The 21457-nt window shown below is 49.1% G+C and overlaps 1 protein-coding gene across 8 annotated transcripts in view; it reads right to left on the bottom strand.

Moving 5' to 3' along the window:
- ACSL6 (acyl-CoA synthetase long chain family member 6) overlaps positions 1 to 20280 on the bottom strand; it is a 57456-nt gene extending 37176 nt beyond the window's left edge. For 3 of the 8 annotated variants that reach the window (XM_033005969.2, XM_033005973.2, XM_033005972.2), the window contains exon 1: positions 9422 to 9561. In XM_033005969.2, coding sequence (XP_032861860.1) covers positions 9422 to 9503 — 82 coding nt within the window. In that variant the 5' untranslated portion in view covers positions 9504 to 9561. Of the gene's footprint in view, positions 1 to 4469; positions 8249 to 9421; positions 9562 to 9608; positions 9615 to 20009 lie in introns of those variants that run through there. The other 5 variants (XM_033005971.2, XM_033005974.2, XM_042790008.1 and 2 more) reach the window with 4 other exon arrangements.
- Between the last annotated feature and the right edge of the window lie 1177 nt (positions 20281 to 21457).

The following is a 21457-nucleotide window of genomic DNA, read 5'->3' as shown; positions in this document are numbered from 1 at the left end:
AGTGCAGTCAATGGAGCTTTAGTGACATAAACCAGTGTGGGAACAACCTCAAACTACTGGTGTATGCATAATGCAATTAAAATTTTACCCATCCTGTGCAGCCGTGCAGTCACATCCTTCCTACCATTACATCAGCGCTTGGGCTTGGGAAGGAAAACTCCTTTTGAGATGCCTGTATCTTCCTGCCCACCACGCAGTCACAGCAGGGTAGGGAAGAGGCGGGTGATTCATTTTACATTGGAAACTGGGCAAAGCGTCTAATTACTATCCCTATATTCAGGCACCAAAAAAAAGGCTCCTTACATTTGACTTGATGGCACTAAACCAAATTCAAATCAGCGGCTTTTCAGTCTGTCTGCGAGAATTAACTATTTGCAGTGGGGAACTACGAACGGCAGCTCCGAGCCTGCAGACCTGCAGCTCCTCTCCGTGTGAGCCGCAGCGAGAATATCATCCAAGCCAGCCAGCACTCACCACAGATCCGTGTCCTTGGCTACGGCACCGCCTGCTCACTCATCACAGAATTTACAGGATCTAAACCATCTCGCTCCAGAGAGGCAGATTTAGAGGGATTTCACTCAAGTGAAACAGTATAAGCTTTCTGAACTCTTAAAGCTGTGTTTTCGCACGTTCATCTCCGCAGACCCCAGGCTCTGAGATCTGTAGTGGCTTTCCCGAAACAGGGTCAGTGACAGAAGATTTGCACAAGGAAGCACCCAGCAAAGTTTGGACCATCCTCCCTTACCTTGCCCTGCAGAATTAAAACTGTGTACACAAGGCTCAGGTGACTCTGAGATGGATTCACGTCATCTTGTGACTGTCACTATGTGAGTCCCCATTTACAGAGGGTAAGGGAACATCAGAATTCACAGGGAGACATAGAACTAGCAGGTATTAGTCGGGCTGCATCACTGGAACCCATTTGCTAATTTAAACGAAGGCTATTGCAATGATTAACGTGTTTCTGAAAATGCCTGTAACTGCACAGGCAGAGGGCATTTGGCAATTTTGTGTATTGCTTGCAAAGTACCTTTTTTTTTTTTTTTTTTTTTTTTTTTTTATTTCCCTTTTTCCAAGCAGCCAGTGGGACAGCAATCCTGGGATGACCCGCTGTCATTAAATGCGGCTCAGGTACCTCTGACTTTCTCCAACTTGGCCAGAGCAGCAGCTCTTGGGAAACCACAGGCTATGAATTCCTAATCACTGCTGTAATTAAAACCAGAGATGATGCCAAGCACCTCCACAAATTTTCCTGGTACGGGCACAGAAGACGAGGAGCTGGATAAACCCTCAGTTCCCAGGCTCAGGCCCCCCAGGGTTGTGGAGGGGCTCAGCCGAGGAGGGGGACACCGGTCATCCCGCACCAGACCAGTCTCACACTTGCGTAGGCAGAGACGCAACAAATTTTATGAGAACAAGTGATCTAATGAAATCTCCAACCAGAAAAACTGAAGTCCAGCCCTTGTCGTCCTTCAGCCAGTTTAATACCCAGTTTATTTAGAACCTGCAGATTTTTTCTCATTTGTTTTAATTAAAGAGGAGAAAATTTGGGAAGCTCAGGGCACTTGGCCACCTTTTGGTTTTTAGCTAGTTTGAGATTAGGTCCATTTTATTCTCTGTTTTAACAGTTTCATGCTATAGTGTTTATGGAAATGGTAATGCCACCCTTCATAGCAGGCACAAAGCCAGATGAACAGTGTTATGCACAGAGACGAAATGCCATTATATACCAATTGATCATTATAGATAGCTACTGAAAACCTTGCAGAAGAGCTTCACTGCCATGAGACGGGAAGCCAGACAACCAGCGAGCCTTACAAACTGCTTGAGAGTGAAGGGGATGATAAACGTAAAGGGAAAAATATGAGCACCAAAAGTATCAGAAACTATGAAAGAACCAGTGTGCAGAAACCCAGTAAACACCCCCGAAACGAAGCACAGGACGAATGGTTCTTAGTTCTGCATGACCCTTACCTGCTTCCCGTCCTACCCGTGTGACTGTGGTACAAACATGCCGCCACAGCAGTGACCCCAAACGCATCATTCCCCGGGCTGCGTCCCTCCGCCAGCGCCCGGGGCACCGGCGACCCCGGCCCCCCTCACACTTGGATGTGGACACAGGGACCCTCTGCACGCCGCAGGGATTCGTCAGCTGCAACTACTTGGGATTCAGCAATTATTGGGATTATCAGCCAAGCCGAGGCTAATACTATTTAAAACTTTTTTAAACTTTACCTCCTTTTGCTCCTCTAAAGGGACATGTTTCACAATAGCCCTTTTCCCCGTTCAATGTCTCCCACCTTCAGTCAGACCACACCGAAGCGAATTCCCATGGCTTCCGTGTGATGTATCACTGCTTTGATTTTGGGGACAGTATATTTTCATCAAAAATGTGTTTTCCATTAAAAAAAAATGCCCCCCTACCCACCAAAGCCAGACCAAAATAAACTCCTGCAGATGCTTAATTTTATCCACTGCGAGTGAAATAACTGACTCCCAAGTACAACAATATATAAACCACAATTACTGTGTTTTACTTAGATTACACAATTCTTTGCAGGGTCAAATCATAATTTGATATTTAATCATGTCTTATTGACTATGGTTCCACTATAAATCAGTGAGTCATAATTCGGGAAAAAAAGGAAAAAAAAAAAGGAACCAGTTTAGAGACAAAATTGCATTTTTTTAGGATTATTATGCCGAGACTCGGACAGCATAAGAAGGTATGAGAGGCAACAGATGCAGAGCATGGATTTGCTCTGGGATGTCTATTTGCACGGATGGTGAACAAGGGAAGAGAAGCACACAATGCCTGTGAGGCTGTGGCATCTCTCTGGGGAGCAGACACTGGAGAAGCACCCAGTAAGCAAGAAATGGAATAAAATCAGGTTATAATTTTGATATTTTATTTTTCCCAATGAAAAATGTCCTTCTCCCCCTTTCTTTGGGAATCAGACCCATGCAATCTGCTAAACTGGCCTTTTGCCAACAAGACTATTAAAGAACGAGGTTTCAGTGGTACATAAGCCTCTTTAGCTTGAATTGCTTTCGCGGCGGCGGAGCTCTCTGGGGGCTCAGTGCACCCCGAACTGGCTATCTGGGGCACGGGAAGCAGACGTGGGCTGTCGGGGACCGTCCTCGTGCCACTGCCCCCCACTCCCCTCCCCCCCCACCCCGCCAGCAAGACAGAGTTATCTGCTGTGGAAAAAGGCTTTACAGCAGGGTCAAGCCTCTTTGATCTGCTGGAGAGGAATAAGACAAATAAACTTCACGGTGAGGAAGCTGGTGATGCTTTCACATGACCTCTGGTTACTGCGGGGAGCAGGGAGAGGTTGGGGATGAATGAAGGGCACCGGGTTGGCATGGGGTTGGGGCTGTGGTGTAAACTTGTCTTGGTGATATAAGCTGGATTTTTTTTTTTTTTTTTTTTTTTTTTTTACGAGATGCAAGCAGGTTCGCTCTGGGTGCGGAAAAATTGTCTCAGAGATAAGTCTGCCAAAGGATTGGGTACCATTATATATACATATATATACACAGTTATATATCTGCATATGTGGATGTATATGTTTGTGTGCATGTGCGCATATATATATACAAAATAAATATATACATTAAAAAAATTAAATTTCCCCCTGCTCTGAGTGGCTGATGAGGAACACTTGTGCCACCAGCATTATTGCAGAGGCATCTCATGCTCCTGAAAAAGCTTCTCACCAAGGATGTGGTGCATGAGCAGAACAGACTCCTCCTCAGCACACCCACGGCCCCACTCTCTGCTGCTGAGGCTCCCGGGGCCAGAGCTGATGGCAGAGCCCATCGCTGGATGCAGGGACCCTCCAGCCTCCCCAAAGCCACCCCAACACCACCCCAATGTCACCCCAACCACCACAGACAAAGGGTGGGGATCTCCAAGCAACCCCGAGGAGTGGCTCTGGCCTCCAGCTCCGGGCACTGCCGAGAAACACATTTGCAAGACACAAGATCTTTGCAAGCACCCACTAAAAAGGGGAAAATGCTAACAAGGAGCTCAATGTCCTGGAAGGCTGGCTTTACAGAAAGAGCACAGTAATCGCACATAAATAGAGGTATTTAAAGTATCCAAAATATCTACAGCATACCAGCCCCTTGCCAAGGGAAATTATTCAATAAATAATTCAGCGGCTGTGTGGAAATCTTACTTTACACACGTGTAGTATTTCAGAGAGCAAAATCCACCCCCCGGCTGGCTGGAAACGCCGCGTGCTCAGAGCCACGCCGTCCGCTCATCCTCATCCCTCTGTGTCGGGTCCATCTTCTCACCTCTCCAGCTGCTGATGCCAACCCCGCTCCCCGGAAAGCTCCATCCTCCAGTCCCACACCTCCTCACCGCACTCAGGCACAGCTCACAGATGTGAGCCATCCTAAAAATACCTGCTGCACCCCCGAGCAGATCGGCACCGCCGTAGTCTGAAGCCACCGTGACTCACCCGTACAGAAAAGCTGAGACTGGGATCCCGGACCAAATCTGCCACTCATCTGGAAAACGGAGCATTAGGAAGCCTGTGCAAGTATTTTAAGTTTCCTACTAGAAGGGGAAAAACTCAACAGCACAGAGCTCTGTCGTCTCTGAAGTCTATCAATTGCTTAAGGCACCGTGAAGAAAAAGCTCCGCTAACTGCTGAAATGTCCTTAAAACATTACTGAGTGCTAGGACGCGATGAATCAGAGTCACAAGGTTTCATTGACCAGGTTAAAAAACAGAAGATGAAGTTCAGATGGCAAAATCCATCTGGGCTATTTCTGTGCCCGCTGTCCTCCTCATCACATCCCTCCCGTGCCAGCGTGGCTGCTGCGTGCTTGCCCAAGCTAAAATGTAAGCCAGCCAGAAGAAAAAGCAAACCCGCAAAGCTGTGTGGCTTTCTGGCTCTTTGGTCTTTTCCCTGCAGCTCTGCTGGGACCTCTCATACAGCTGGGGCAAAACCAGCTCAAGGGCTGCAGAATTTTCGGGGGGAATCACAGCCTGATCCTCCCCTGCCCGACGGTGGTGTGGCCCAGGGGACAAACCCGTGGAGGGGACTAAAGGGGGACAGAATCTGCCCCTCAGCCTCACAGCAAAGTTTACAGGTGCCAGTGAGTCCTGTGCATGTTTGCTGGGGCTGTTTTCTGTCCCTGTGTTGCATGCCAGTGCTGCTCTTGCTAGGGTTGGGGTTCAGCTCTGGAAGCTGCTCGCAGAGCATCTGCAAAGCTCCCCCCTTCCCAGAGGTACCCGCGACCGCTTGTAAATCTCAGTTCTTGTGAAGAAGGGGTTGGGGGGGTATTTTTTGTGGGTTTTTTTGAATGACGTCGATGGTTGATTGACCCATATACTATATGGTTCTTGAACACCGTGTGACAGGCAACGAACAAACAGCTTAAATAATTGCGTAAAAATAGTTATCTGGGGCAGAGCACAAAGAGAAGCACTGAATGGAGAGGGAAAAGGCAGCTGCACCCACGACAGCCGGTTTTTGCAGAGCGGAAAGACGATGGTGCTCGGCAAAGAGCTTGTCAGCTTGTTGCCAGGCAAAGTTTTGACATTTGCCTTCAAATATTGATTGGATTTAAACAAAGCTCAGTACCATGGAGGCCATGGTCCTGCAAAGAACCCCAGTAACCCAAGGTTTCTGCAGCAGCGTCAGTGCAGAGGTGCAGGGACCACCAGCCAGGTGTGGTAGGGAAGGAAAGGGGGTGTCCAGCCACAGCACCCAGCGGGTTGGGGAAGTTCAGCTCCAGACCTTGCTAATTCCATTTCCTTGTTCTAGTTCCATTTTTGGGGGGTTGGTGGGTTTTTTTTTGTTTGTTTGTTTGTTTAATTTTTTTTGTTGTTTTTGTTTGTTTTTTTTTCCTTCTCCATTCTTTCTTCTATGACAAGCACACCTTTCATTGCTCAGCAGAGGCTGCAATTTGCAGTAGTGCTGCCTGCCTCAGCCTTGACACTCAGGCACTGTCAGCCCCAACCCACAGGCTACTCAGAGCCCTTGGGGGTCACTTTTTGTACCCCTGCAGACTACACGCTGCCCTTCAATGCACCCGGGTGGGATGTAACCCCCTCTGCACCTCGCTGCAGGGCTCATTTTCAGTCTCCCCACCTGAACACGCCAAATCCAGGCCCTCTGCACCCATCTCAGTCCAGGGCTGGGTAGAGGAAGGATTTAGGGTGACATTTTCCACTTTTGCATGCCCAGGGAGGGAAGAAGCAAGAAGCTTTGGCTGTTGTGAGCTGGCTCTGCCCTGTTCCCACTGCAGGTCACTGCCAGGCAAGGACAGGCATGTAGGCAGGTCCCCCCAGTGCCAGTCCCCAGCTCAGCTCAGCTCTCCATGACCATTCCCTTGACCATGTCTGCACGGTCAGTACGCGTGAGACCGGTCACAGTGACACAGGGAGGGTTGAAGGGACACCAGAAGGCAGGAGCTGGCCCTGGCTGCTCTCCCACTACATACTGCACCGAGTTTCTTTTCTGCTTGGGGAGACCCAAACCCTCACCACTGCTGGACGGGGCCGTGGGGCTCCCCACCACCAGCCAGTGCTCCCCTCTGCCTTATGCCCACCTTGGGGTGCATGGCTGTTGGCCGGAGCAGGCAACCGAGCTGGCACAAAAGCATCCCACAAAAGTAACAGGAAAAAACAGTCAGTTTCCAACCACAACCCAGCCTGGGCTGATGATACGGCATCAGGAGCGCTGCTGCTGAGTTTGTCCCCGCTGTTCCTTTTGGCGGCAGTGCCAGAATAAAGGGGTTTCTGAATAACGCCCGGAGCATCCTGCGTGGCCATTGCTTTGTATTTGTGCAAGTATGGCAGCCCTGGGAATTCATCATCTGAAGTGACGTAGAAACCTAACCAAGCATATAACAGAAGACCTTCCACAATGCTTAAGAGATGATGCAATGGCATGCTCAGAGCTAGTCTGCAGAGGATAGGAAAGAACTGGAACATTTTGGACACCACTTCCCAGCCATGTGTTATTTTACTGACAGCTCAGACTGGCCAGAAACTCTTATTTGGTCAAATTTCAATTTCGTGTTGCCTTCTGTAATATCAACAGTTATGTAGAAAGTGTTTTCAGAAGGGCTAATTGGGCCAAGCTGCAGCTGGCATTGCCTTCAGCCATGAGGACCCTGGAGATCAGGCCCGTTGCTGTTTGCAGGATGCTGCCCATGCAGTATCACACTGCAGATTTTCATCTGCTGCTGCAGAAAACATAGACTGAGGCTGAGACCTGCTATCTCGTACCGTATAACAGCTAAGCACTGTCTTTATTATAAGGACCAATTCCCTTAAGCCAGTCTTACAGCTTGAAGAGCTCCAAAACTTGCTGACCTGCCACAGCAGTAAAAGCGGAGCCATATGAGCAATGAGCAGACCCAAAACCCCTCTGCCAATTGCATGCAAACGTGTGCCCATGAAGACGGTGTTATGACTATCACGGTGGAATCTGAAGCTCGAAAATGACATTGAAAATGGGAGCTTTAAAAAAATAACAGTCATGTCATGATCTGAGTGTAATAAATGCAGTTGTATCCCTCACTTACAGTAAGCTGTCTACAGTTAAACCAGGTTAATTACCAGTCACGGGCCCTGCAAGTTGTAGTGCTTTCCTGAAGGATCCTGTCCACGCAAATGGGAAGGAGTGAGGGGACACCAGAGGTGTAAGTACACCCAAAGAGAGCGAGGTTTTATCCAGACCCTGTGCACACAGAACACGACTGCCTGAATCAGGCCCAGGCTTCATCCCAAAACAAACTAGCAGCCGAAGGCAGCTCTGAAAGTTGCTCAAGGTCTATTTGGCAATCTTGCAATAAAGGGCAGGAAAATAAAGGTGAGGAGGCAGGCCATGTGCCAAAAGACCTGAAGGAAAGCATCTCCCTGGGCACAGGCCTGCTGGCTCCTGCCGTGGCCTCTGCCCACCCGGGCCCCACGCCAACACACGGTGCCTGCAGACAGCCAGAGCTCCCCCAAAATAACCCCCCCGTGTGTGAGAGTATCACCGTGCTTCTACGGGAACATAATCAAGTCTCCCTCTTGCAAGTGATGCCGGTAAAAAAACAGATATATTGCTGCAGAAACCATCGCCGTGTCGGGGACCACTCTCGCCACACTGGAAAACAGCGAATAACCACAGGTTGGGTTGGTGCAGGAGATTTTTCTGAGGAGGTCCCGGTGTCACACGCAGCCACCGCGGCGGCCGTGCCAGGGGCCAGGCCCATCCCGCCGTGCTCTGCACCTCCAGAAACAAGCAGGGGCCCTGCAGGAGCCTCTCCAAAACCTCTGGCAGCATCCTCCCCGCATCCCCCCGACCCGCCCTGTCCCCATCACACCGAAGGATGGGACGCACGCGCGCACGCTAACGTGACACGGTCAGCAAGGCACCCCACTTGTCCAGCGTGGGTATTCCACGCCTAGAGAGCAGGTTTCCACACCCTGAGCCTAACACCGGGGTACACCCCCACCAGTGTTCACACCCCACGCACCGGCAGGCTCTTCCCCCAGGGACAGGGCACATGGGTGATTACGTGCTGTGAATCCTCAGTGTCTGATGAGGAACCGCATCCCACAGAACGTTTAATTCCTGGAACCCACCACTGCCGTGGAGCTTTGGCAAAGGCACGTGTCAGTCACCAGAACTGGGACATCCCACTAAGGGCCATCACAAAGAGCCCGCCTTAAAGACCAGGTGGTTGAAACTTAATACACGGACAGCCCAGGCTGTCGTCCACAAATGAAATGAGTTTGCCGGTCTCTGCAGAGCTCCTGCTATCAGAAACAAGCCCTGACGCGCAGGGCCAAGAGTTTGGGCCTAGGAAACCTAAACCTTCAGAGCCCCCTGCCCCGGCGCAGCCCCAGAGACCAGCCTCCATCTCTGCAGCCAAGTGACTTTGTCCCCACTGAGCCCACGGAGGGGCTTAGGGGGGTCCCCAAGCAGCACCCACCATCACCCCTGTGCTGGAGCCCCCCCCAGCCCACGCGGGACCGGCTGCCTGTAGCCCTGGCATCTCCAGCCAGCGCCGGGCTGGATCTCCCCCCACTAACCCCCCCAAAAAACTGTTAGAAACATCTGAAACAACAGGAAACTGCGAAAGCCACAAGCTCTTTCTGAGGCTGGTGCTCCATCCCCATGTGCCAGCCACGCCGCCGGGCTCTCCCCGCATTGCAACACCAAGAAACGCAGCCAAGACCATTTTCCCCCGCAGCAGCAGCGCCCGTGGGGTCCCTCTCTGCATAGAGGGGTCTCACACACACCTTTTTTGTTGTTGTTGTTATTTTTTTTGCAGTTTTATTTTGCTTGGCATCCTAGAGCCCAACCGCAGCAGCGCTTGGGGCGAAGGGTAAAGCCCTCCAGGGTCCCACTTGAGCTCCTCACTGACATTTCAAGAATAAAACTAAAAATAACCTTGGACTTACCAGCTCCGGGGGACACCGGCCGCCCTCCTCTCCCCCAGCCTACGGTCAGCTCATGGCCAGGGCTCGGCCAGCCGCCGCTCATGAACTTGTTGAAGAACTGCTGACTCCGGGACGTCCCACCCCCTTCCCATCTGCAAACTGCTGAAAGAAGTTAAGCTTGGCTAATATCAGCTTAGGCTGTATTAACGCAGCAGCAGCCGTGCCCCAGTGTAACCCTTGAGGCACTGGAGGCTCCAGTTCCCGGCGGTGGGAGCCTTATTCCAGTTTCTCGCAGATGGGCGAAACCCACCCCCTTCTGCTACTGAATATTACATGATTTTTTGACACATCTATTTGTCACACTGGAAGCTTTACGGCTCCTAACAAGCTCCAGGCAAGGCTTTTGGATGCAAAACTGCAAAGCCTTCCTGCAAATGCTCGGTTTCAAATGAAAGACAGCGTCATTTATTTTTTTTTTCCTTTGGGAAAGTCACCATAAAATGAAGTTTCTGACACTGAGAAAGTCTGTGTTGCCAGTCCTGGTTTGCTAAATTAGAAACTGCATAGCTAGAGTAGAATAAATGTAAATCCTCTGAATAATAACACAGCAAGATAACAGCTACTGCCAATATCATCCTTACATTGTTACGTATATTAAAAGCAAAGAAAAAACCTGGCATTTGTGCCAAAACCAGTTTTTGTTAGTTTACACTAATAAGAACAAAACAAAAACTTTACAGTTGCTTTGTGGTGGCAAAATTAGTAATATTTAAGATTTGAGAGGTCTGAGTAAGACATTTCTCCTAACTAAAAACATCCCTTTCAGCTGAAAGCTAGCAGTAGAACACTTAACACTCATGAATGAAGAGGGACAGATATTTAATGAGATTTCAAACAGGTTTGTCAAACACCACTCGTCTGGCTCACATGTGGGTATTTTGTAAGCAGGCTTAATTCATACAATTGCCAGGGTAGGGCAGGATGTACTGGCCTAAATGGTCTGCAGGTGTAAATCAGCATCACAGTGCTTGCTTAATGGGACCTCAGCAATATTCACCAGCTCAGTTTGTTGCCCCTTTGTTCCTTATGAGCCACAGCTTGACAGAAACTTTGTAGTCAGGAAAATATTTCAGGTATGTGAACAGCCTCAGCTGGCTGGGTGCTGGGGTGCCTGTAGCCCACAGATACAACCCAGTCGTGTTCCTGATGGAGTAGTGATCCAAAGGGGATGGGGGAATACTGATTTTTAAATAAATAATGGATTAAAACCGAGTTTCTGTGCTGTGTTTATTCACAAGAACTCTTCTTTCAAGGTCATGTTGGTAGTGGATGCTCCTGCCTACCTCTGTGGAGCTCACAGTGGGCAGTGTACCCTCAGCATAGGTGGAGGGTTTCAGTAAAAGAAGAGTTTCAGGACAGCTTCAGACCCTTCCACCTCCCAGGTTAATACCCTGAGCAGTTATTCCCTTTCTCTTGTCTTGCTTTCGTTGCACATAAATACAGCATAAGGACTCACTTGCTGGAACAACCACAGGAGAAATATGAGAGAGAACAATGGGAAGAAAGTGGATTTAGGCTTCCTGTCTTAAGGGAAAATGGGCGTAAGCACACTCTAAGTAATACGAAGGAAAAAAAAAGCTTCCCCAATGCCCCAGCATTTTCTGCCAGGTGATTTGCAGAGGGGTGTGATCAGGAGAGTGTTTTATGGGAAGACAACCTCCTTTTTTGGACACGCAGATGAGGGAAAGCATGCAGTTCGCCATAAACAGGGGTTTGCTCTAAGAGCCTTTGGCACTGGAAGTCAGAGGACGGTTCAAGTCTGTGTAAGATCCTCCTGCGGATGCATTATGTGAGCCCCGAGGTGCTGAGCACCCAGCACCTGGCCAAGGCAAGAGGAGCCACAAAGCCCTTTGTGCTCCAAACCAGGACTCTGGTGACTTCTGCTGTAGAAAGCTGCCCAAAACTGACCCTCACATCAGGGACGTTGGTACTCAACAAGTGCAAAAGAAATAAGACTTCACCTTGTGTGCTGTTTACTGCTCAGTCTAAAGCTCAGTGAGATCCAACTACCAGTAAAATCAACAGAAAAGCTCAAAGGACTTTTAAGGGATTTGGCTGAGACCCTGCCTGTCCACAGGAAAAAAAGTTGTATTACTAAGTCACAGTGCTCACAGTCAACATGAAGGAAGAGTTCTGTAAGAGAGAGTAATGTGTTGAAGTTCTCTATGCTTTTATGCTTTATCAAAATGAATGAGAAACACAGATTAAGGCTGAATTTTAAACAGCGATGCTTATAGCCAGGAGGGTGTAGAGCCATGAGAGCAGCTAACCAAGGCTGTACCACCAGGAAACCACACCAGGCTCAGAGCCAGCCCGTGAGCTGCTGGGCTCCATCACCCCATGGCCCCGAGTGCCACCCAGCACTTCAAAATTCTGAGGATACCTCAATAAAAACTGATGATTTGTTTTTCAGGACATTCCCATAACCCAGGACAATAGCTTCAGTTACTGAACAGAAATCTGCCAACGGTATCTCTACGTTCCTTAAGGCCCATCTATGGAAAATCTTACTGTGACTAGAAATAAAAACAAGCCACTAATTAAAATAATGTAAGTCATGTAAAAGATGGGGGAACTTGACTCTTGTGTTTCTTTTTAGTAATCTCTTTTTCCTTTCAATGTCTTTTGGTCAGATATTATGCTTGTATTGACTATACAGCACATATTTTTGACCACTTACAAAGAGCAGCAGGAAGGAAGCATACTGTATGAACAGAGGATTAATTCAATAATTAGGAACACTAATATGAGGCTACCAGGCAAGTGTTTCTGCCTCCTCTCCCTCTAGCCCTCAATTTCCTTACACTGCAGGGATGCCGACGGATGGCAAAGGAACAAAAATAAACCCAGGATGATGATTTTATTGCTTATGCATCTCTTCCCAGCTGTCATCCTCCAAGCAGTTTACAGGCACCCAGAAGCCCAGTCTCCATTTTGCAGTTTACAGGCAGGGAGGTGCAGGGGCCGTATCCTGCCCTGGTCCAAGGGGCTCCCTTCTGCTCCCCGGCACGTCAGCAGGGCTGGCACCCACCAGCCCCAGACCCCAACCACAGCCCGCACCCAGCTCCAGTACCACCAGCAGCGAGGGCCTGGCACAGCGCTGGAAAATGAGGGGAAAGAGGGGATTGGCATCATCTCTCAGAAGGGTTTTGAGAAATCTGTGGCCGGGCTGTGACTTGAGATGGCCGTAAACACTCAAAGTTACACTGAAACTTTCTTTGCTTCCGACAGTAATAACAAGTGGTCACATTGTTTGAATGTTTTTAAACACTGGTTTATGTTTCAGGATCTTTGCTGTTGCTTTAGGCTTTTAGTTAGTTAGTTAGTTTGTTAACTAAAACAGCAATTAGGTTATTTGTATCTTTCTTTCTAGTCAGTGCCGCTTTCTGATTTCACACCCTGCAGCATGCTGCAGGTTTCTGTGCCTGACGCAGCTCTAACTTGCTTTTGCTCTCCTATTTTCACAGATATTTTCAAGTCCCCAGGAAGACATTTGTGTCCATGCTAAACGTTGCAAACTCTCCCCAAGTCTGCCTACAGCTGCACGTAAGCGAATTTTCATTTCAGAGGTACGTGGCACCTTCCTGCTGCCTTCTTGCTGCCAGGATTTTTCCCATCTCCAGTCCCCTTCCCTGCTGCAAAAGCAGCCTTTAAACACCCCTTTCGGGATATTTTAAGACGTGTCTCTCTAAGACACTGGAGCAAGGTTTCAAAGAGTTAAGGTGGGGGGAGGCCCTCAGACAGCCCATTCTTCAGTCTCAGTGACCCAGAGCTTTTGCCTTTTCAAATGTATTTAACCCAAAAAAGTGAATAGAGGATATGCAAATGCTTTTTCCGAAAGGAAACACAGCCCTGAATTGTTGTTGGCAGGTCAGAGCATCACACCACCCTCAGCAGCCTCTCAGCTGCAGGGATTTGCCTGGCCGGGAGGAGGCTGCGCTCAGCCGGCACAGAAAAAAAGAAAAAAAAAAAAAAAAAAAAAGAAAAAAAAAAAAAACAACAACAACAAAAAAAAACCTTCTCAGGCAAAATAAACCCAGGGCTCGGGCATTCCGCAGGGTTAGAGGGAGCAGGTCACTGCAGATTGCTCCCCCAGCACCCCCCAAAGCCTTGCCCAAGCAGGCTGCCAAGCTGCTCCCAGCTGGGCTGCTCGAAGGAGTCGACTGAACATTTTGTGGAGGAAAAAATAATTCTGCATTCAGTCATCTGGAGTTATGGAGAATGATTCTACCTAAAACTGAACTGTACTGGACATACAAAGTAAAATCTATTTAACGTTTCAAGAAGCATTCTAATATATTTGTCTTTTCTCTCCACAACTGGAAACAAACTTGAAACAAACTCTAAATAATGTTCTTTCCACTTTTTATACTTAAATACTGTTCACTGCAGAAAATATATTTAAATCTGCATCATTCACATCTTGTAATTTCAGTGCGAGTTTGCTTTAGGCCACTTCCAATGCATCTAAATCAACAGCAGAATGGTTTACCCTTTTTCTAGATAATTTTTCAAAGGGAAAAAAGAAAAGAAAAAAAAAAGGTGAATTAAATCAGTTAGCAATCTCAGTGTGGTTCCTGTGCTAACCAGCTCATACTTGCCCTTGGAGAAAAAAAAAAAAAAGAATCCCAGCTTAGCAAACCTTCCGGTGCTTTTCCCGGCCGCAGCTCAGCTGGGCTCATCTAGCAGCGAGCAGATCACCCCTGCCATTGCAGGGATGTCTGTAATGGTGCTTGAGGCAATTTCAGGGGTTTGGTAGCCCTGGGCAAGGGGTTTCTTATTGCCTCTGGAGGCAGAGGGGAGCGTGGCTCTGACCCTCACACGTCCTTCCCCGAGGAAGCTGTCCCCTAGCCTTCCTCTCTCCCCAGGCATCATCACCAGCCCGAACAGGTCAGCGCAGCCCAGGGGCTGCTCTGGTTTGTGCTCGAGGGCAACACAGATGCAATTTTGTGATGGCTGGTGGGAGAAGGGAGGGTCATCTTAGCCCCTTTTCTCCTCGGCCATGAACAAACGTGGTGGCTTGGCCCAGGAAGGGAAGGCTGTGCAGCTTTCCATCCAACGGCAGATTGAGCAGCAGCCTGAGGAGCCACGGTGCTCTCCACGGCAGGAGAAACCCGTCCTTTCCAAAGGGAAAAGCTGCCAGGCTGAGGAGGAGACCCAGCCCTGGGAGCAGGCAGGGCAGGGACGGAGAGTTGCCACGGGGGCAACTCTCACCGAGGGGAGGATGGACTGTGGGTCGGGGAGGAAGCACCACGAGAAAATGAATGGCTTGGCTGAGGCACCACAGTGGCATCCAAACAAGCAGGATCTACACTAGTCATAAGCAAATCAGAGGTGAAACTTGGAAGATTTCAGAGCAAAAGTAGAACAGCTTTCCGAAATGGAAGTGTGTTCACAGTGGGGAGCGTGACGCTTCTGTGGAAGGGCCAGCTGAGGTGGCACCCCACACCCGGTCCCTGCCTCCCCAGGACTTCTGGACCCAAAGATGCAACTTGGAAATGAAGGCTGTGAGGTGACTGTCCTTCATCCGTGGCCAAAGCAAAATCCCAAGGGCCGGGTGTCCGTTCCCAAGTGTGGGACCAGTGCTCCCCTCCTTCCTACCATCACCAAAGCCCTCAGCAGCTAGAGCAGTCAAGGCTGTCTTGGAGTCTGGCCGCTAGACTTGTACAGGTAACCACAGCTGGCAACAGCAGAGAAAACCCCTTCTTTGGGGCTGTTATTCTTCTAAATATTTCGCTGACCACTCGTGCAGCATTCCCAGCAGACAGGAACCACTGTTCCCTGGGCCAAGTGCCATGGTTGACCTCAGTGACCAAAGCCACGTAAGAAACTCCAAGTATCTCTGGAGCCCATTGGCCTCACTGAGACCAACCCATCCGACACTGATTTTGCAGTAGTGAAATGGAAACTGTTCACTATAATTTACATGTGGTGTTTCTGAGATTGTATCTACACCACAGCAGCCACATCGTTGAGCAAATGGAAATGTGAGCTGAAGTCTTGCCACACCATAGCACACAAGTCTAAATATAAAGACTTTTCCTCCCTTATTTGGGGGTTTCCTAATGTTATGGTGATTTCCACTGAATGATACTTCTTTTTTTGACAAGTGACATACTCTTCCTGTGGCACAAAAGAAGACGACTTGAACAAGGTGGTTGGATTTATCTTTCCACATTTTTTAAGAGTGGTATACCACACAGCGTGGAAGGCAGAGAAGCACCTTGTGTGGCTAATGGGGAAGCTTCTGGGTCAGCAAGCGCAATAGTTGGGTTTTGTGGGAGAATCACTGCAGGGGCTTGCCAAAGCCTGCCATGAACTCAGCCCATGCCAAGCAGGGCTTGCATTTTTAGCCATACTTTTCCAAAGCATCTGCTCCACGTTGTACCAACATCACTGCTTGTAAAAGCCCAAGCAGTGAGTACAGAGTGAGGCTGCAGCGGGGAACTCCGAGGCCCTGTGGGGGCTGAACTGCCCCTGCACCTTTGAAACTCTATCCTGACCAAAAATCCGTGCTCATCTCAGTGTCTTCCTTTTTCTCACCACCAGCCACCAAGTTTTCCATAGTGCAGTCTCCAGCAGAATGGTAAAATATTTCTAATTTTAGCTATATACAGAGCATAAGGAAGAAGCAGAATGAGGCAAAGCCTCCACCCCCCCCCCCCAGCCACAAGTCACCTTGAAGGCTCCGTGACAATGTTTATGGTGCAAGGAGGATTTGACACAGTAAATGACTTGTCATCAATAAGCACTGCGAGCACACTATGGTGATCAATCCAAGCCTAGCAAAACATTTACTGGTATCGCGCTGTACGGTATCAATGCTAAGTCCCTTGGAGTCTCCAAAAAAAGGATTTGCAAAGACTCTGAATCAGCATGTCTGGGAAGAAAAGCCCCTGGAGAGCCAGGCGTGGCTCACGGCAAGCTGCAGGAATGCGCAGAAAGGAGCGCGAGGGCTCCCACCGGCGTCCCGTGGATTTTACAGCTCTCTCTCAAGCTTATTTAGCCCTCTTTTAAAGCCATGTGCTCTCTGGTACGCCTCACCCCACTGTGTTTGACTGGTTCCCAAGGTATCTGGGCTCATGAGCACTGTAAGACCTCCTGTTGCGAGGGAGAGGAGGAGAGAGGCTGAAGCAATTTGGACACGAGAACCTCCTCCGGAGGGAACGGGGCTGGATGGGTGTGGGAAGGGAGCCCTGCACGGCCCCCAGAGCTGCCCCTGCCCCCGGCACCCACGGGGACAGTGCCAAGGACCTGCAGGTCTTTAGCTTCGCACGGGAGCTCAAGAGACATAAATAGCAGTGATGGAAAAAACTCATTACTTGTATTGATCCATCACCAAAGAACGCACGCAGAGCACTTAGAAGAACATCTATTAATACAATTTTTTTTTTTTTTTTTCCTGTTCATTTCTGATCAGAGAGAGTGATTAAGTGGATCATTTTGTTTGGGTCTGTATGAAGAAATAACCTCGCAAAGCCAAGAAAAAAGCCACAGGAAAAGAGCTGCCCTGGATGCCTGTTCATCCATCAAGAGGTAAATGCCTGTGTCATGTTATCTACCATCGCTTCTCCAGTCTTGCCCAGACTTGCCTCCAGTTAGCTACAAGTTATTCAGGTTGCAACTGTGCAGCGATGAAGGAGGGAGATGGTGGCGTTTCTCCCAAAGAGCTCTCAGAAATGGCATAACAAGGAAAGGTTTCGACCCTGTGGTGCTCTGCAGAGTTTGGTGACGTCAAAATAATGGCAATTATATTCTTACTGATGTAATGTTGTATTTCTTTGTTCCTGGCTTGCTCCCAAGTCAGCTTTCCTATTTCCGTGGGTATTCAGTTAATTCAGTTTACCATCTGTCTTCAAAGCTTTTCTCCTCTTTTCATTACTCGAATATATTTGTAATATCCATAGTAGCGTGGAGACAAGAATCAAATAAATGTCTAGATTAGTCCAGAGCAGAATAAAATCGCTATGTGCTGTCTTTCCCTGCAAGCAAGCAGGGAAATCCAAATACATTTACTCTTTCCTTTTGATGGTATCTAGCAACTGTTCAAATGGAGCAGTAATAGAGGGATGGAGAATAAAAGCAACTAAATATACCTCATCAAATAACACAGGCTTTGCCTCTTGCGCAGCAGCCAGCACTCCCCGAGCTGGGCTGTGCAGCCTCGGGCATCTGCTCCGTTTCATACATAAAGCGCAGCAGGAAATGTTTCTTATCCAGAGACCTGAATTTGAGGGCATCAGCAAGGACTCCAGCATCAGAGCGCGAGAGCCGGGCTTGGGAGCAGCGCTGCAGAAGTTATTGCAACACCAGGTGAACCTCCTGCTTCCTTTGAAAACACACCCTGGGAAATATTTGGAGATGCACTGGTGGGGATGGCTGAATTGCCCTCTTGTGCCTCCTCTTCCTCGCTGTAAGGCAGGGCTGACAGGGCGGGCGAGCAGCTCAGGGTTGCAGTCACATGAAATGAGGGGGGAAGAGAAGAGCAGAGGAGTCTCTGGGGTTTCCTACTTTTGCTCAAGGGGAAAGGAGGAAGAGGTAAACTGCAACCTTGTATTGCTTCAATCAAACCAGCCCAAGGTGCAAATGCCCAGGGGCATTTGGTGTTAGGTTTGTTTTATTTTACTATACCCCTCTGTGCACCCATCAGATCATCCAAGTCTGAGCACCAGGAAATTATTAGCTTTGTCTTTTCTCTGACTTCTACCATTCTTTCACCGAGGTGAACGTTATAGGCCCATTCTCAACTAGCCAAAAAACCTTGTAATGATGCCAGAAATTAATTTAAAATAAACAAGAGTGCTGCACTGGGCTGTAACGGCCAAGGAGCCCTTTGTTCAGTAAATCAGCACAGCCACCGTGACCCCTTTGCAGCATGGAGCGGTGTCCCACGGGATGGGGCCACCAGAAAACCAGGACCACGTGTGAAAGCAACAACCCCAGGCACATGGCCGAGCAAGTGCCACGCTGCGGGGTCAGGCAGGACCTTCCCCTCCCCGGTGGGAACCGTCTCCCCCGATGACCCGGGCTGACGTACACCTCGGCCGCTGCGAAGGGCGGAACCATTGGGCTAAAGTCACGTCCACACCAAAATAAAACGAGCACGGCCTGAAGGGAGACCAGGAGCCTGAGCTGCACCTGAACGGACACACACGTTGGGATCGCCGGCCGCACAAGGGAGACACGTTTGGACGCAGCAGAGGCAAAAACGAGGTGGGAAAAACAGGGAGCAACACCACAGGATGGATGCGGAGGCCTGAGAGCAGGAGCTCGCACAGGAGACCCACTCCCAGCGGCCCCAGTTCTCCTCCCGTTGTCATAAACAAGCCTGGCACATCCAGTAACGTAGCTCAGAGCAGTCCCCGGGGCCTCCGGGTGCCCAAAATACTGTAACAAACACTCGCCTGCAGGCTCCAAGCCAAATCCTGCTTCTGATTCACCCCTGTGATTCCCTCCGGGCCATATTTGCACTGCACGAGTTTCATCACAGTTCAAAAGCAGCTGATTCAAGCTGCTGATATAAGCAGCTGTAAGCCCACTGACTTTCATGGGAGCACTGGGATATTATCAGAGACAAAATTCAGGCCAGTGACATTAGGTTCCCATATATATATATATTTTTTTTTTTTAGTGTGAAACATCCTTTTTCATAATCAAAAATAACAAGTGGATGTGATCATAAATAATTATAATGTTTTCCATTTTTGGTGTTCCCCCCCCGAATATTTACCTAATGATGCAAAGACGATGTCTTTTAAAATCACTTTCCCCTTTGTGCTTCTTCCCCTTGAAGTGTGCCTGCAGCCTAGAGGAAAGCTGCTTGATAGATGAAGGGGGAAACAGCACAGACATTGAACGTTCCCTTTCCTTAGGAAAGACACTTCGCATGGATACAAAGGACTCGATTTTGAATCGGTGCAGCAGATGATTTCACGATGAATGTCTAAATACCTTCCCAAGACTCCCCCACTGCAGACTTGCAATAATTTCCTAGTCCAGACACACTTTGAATCGTTACCGCCTGCCCACGGAACAATGGGATTCGCACACCCCCGTCCAGGCGCGCTGCCCTATTTCACATGCCCACCACAAATAAAGTGCCCTCACAAATTTCCCAAAGACGAACCGACTGAATAAACCAGTGAGATGGTTTGAGAGAAATGTTGTAAGGCATTTTCAGCTGAGCTTGCTGTATCGCCCTGCAGTGACATCTCATTGTGCCGGCTCCGGAGCCGCACACATGCAGCAGAATATCCCATTTCCATCTGTGCTATGGAGTGCGCGCTCCCGCCTGCCTTCTCCCTTCCAAACCTTTGGCATCGCCCTTCCTCCGGAGCAGGGGAGGCGAGGAGGGGACCCGGACAGCGGGCCCAGGGCGATGGGCAACGCTCAGAGGCCGTTTCAAAGGGCATTTTGTGAAAATCGGGGCGAGTCTCCCCCCGCACGCCGCAGGGAAAGCAGCCGGGAAGCACCGAGCGGAGCTGGGGACACACACACAAATCCCAAACGCCGAGGGGGTTTTGGGGGGGGGTGTGGGGGAAGCACTCACCCAGCAGCAGCCAGCCGGAGCCCGCAGAGCCCAGGAGCGGGGCGAGCATCCCTGCGGCGCGGCGCGCTCCCTGCGCGCTCCCTGCGCGCTCCCTGCGCCCCGCCGGGCACCGCACGCTCCCCCCCAGCACAGGGCGGTATTTTTAGCAACCCTCCTCCTCCTCTCCCCATCCTGCCGAACCCACCGGCTCCGTTTTAAAAGGGGCGATGGTCAGACAGGCGGGGGAGAGCGGAGCGGCCCTTCCCCCCGGCCAGGAGGGAGGGGAAGGGGAGAAACTTCACTGTCATGGCTGGTGGTGTCGCCGGTGACCGTGTCCCTGGCCGGTGACATAAACCCCCAGACCAACAGAGATGCTGAAATACCGACGGCTTCATCAGCAGAGCCTGCAAGACAGATAGGCATCGCTTCTAGGTATTTTAACATCGTAGAATACAATTAATGGCTACTTAAAAAAAAAAAAAAAAAAAAAAAAAAAAAAAAAACAAACAAACAAACAAAAAAAAAACAGACAAACTATGTGTGATGCTAAATACATGGCAGGGCAGTTAGGGGGTTTGTGTTCTTAGCAATTCCACCTGTTCCCGAAAAAAATAGTTGTAGAAAATTAATCCCAGAGCTTCCCAGTACAAGAAGGGCTTTGCAGAAAAAAGCTTTAAAAAGGCTGCACCAGAGCTGAGCTCACATCTTGCACCCTCCCTGGCAATCCCAGTGCCAGGGGGTAAACAGAGCAAGAGTGGGAAGCAGTAGAAGACACATTGTGTATTTTTTTTTTTCTCTACCCCCCACCCTTACAACCCCCCCCACACACACACACACCTTTTTAGTGACTAACATGGCAGATCTGCAAAGCAGACAGAACTGCTTGCTCAAAACTGTGATATGCAGCTGTTTAACTCTTGGTAAGCATGGACCAAGATACACCAGAAAAATTCTCTGACTGTATCAGGAATTAGCACTAGTTCAGGCATGATTACAGCTGTCCAGGACATGCATTTCCTTTGAAGATAAAGGCTTTTGGTTTTCTTAAAGGTGAGAATGAAGGTGATGTAAATAAAGAATTTCCATCTTGTGGCAAACATCATTTTTCACAGTGTGGTTTCCTGATTCACTATGAAAAGGGACTTTTAAAAATTTCCTGTATACAAAGGACCAGCAGCTGACTAAAACTGATGTCACTTGTGTTAGTGTCACCACTGCCCACTCCTGAAAGCTGGTAGAGAATTGCCACATCCATTTGGATCCATGGTCTCAAAGCAGAAAACCATCATCAAGAATGCTACCGAGTGAGCTGAGACCCAAAGACAACTGTGTCTGGTTCCTCAGGCTACAGTTCTCACAGTATATGTCTCTATAGCACTTGTGACTTTAGCTACACCTGGTGTCGTAAAAATCAAATAAAACAGCTATAAAATAGGACTTTGCAAAATCATATCTACTGCAATCTATTT

The sequence above is a fragment of the Tyto alba genome, unplaced genomic scaffold (assembly GCF_018691265.1).
Source record: "Tyto alba isolate M040663 unplaced genomic scaffold, T.alba_DEE_v4.0 Super-Scaffold_17, whole genome shotgun sequence".
NCBI lineage: Eukaryota > Metazoa > Chordata > Aves > Strigiformes > Tytonidae > Tyto > Tyto alba.
This window is presented reverse-complemented; position numbering and strand designations above follow the sequence as displayed.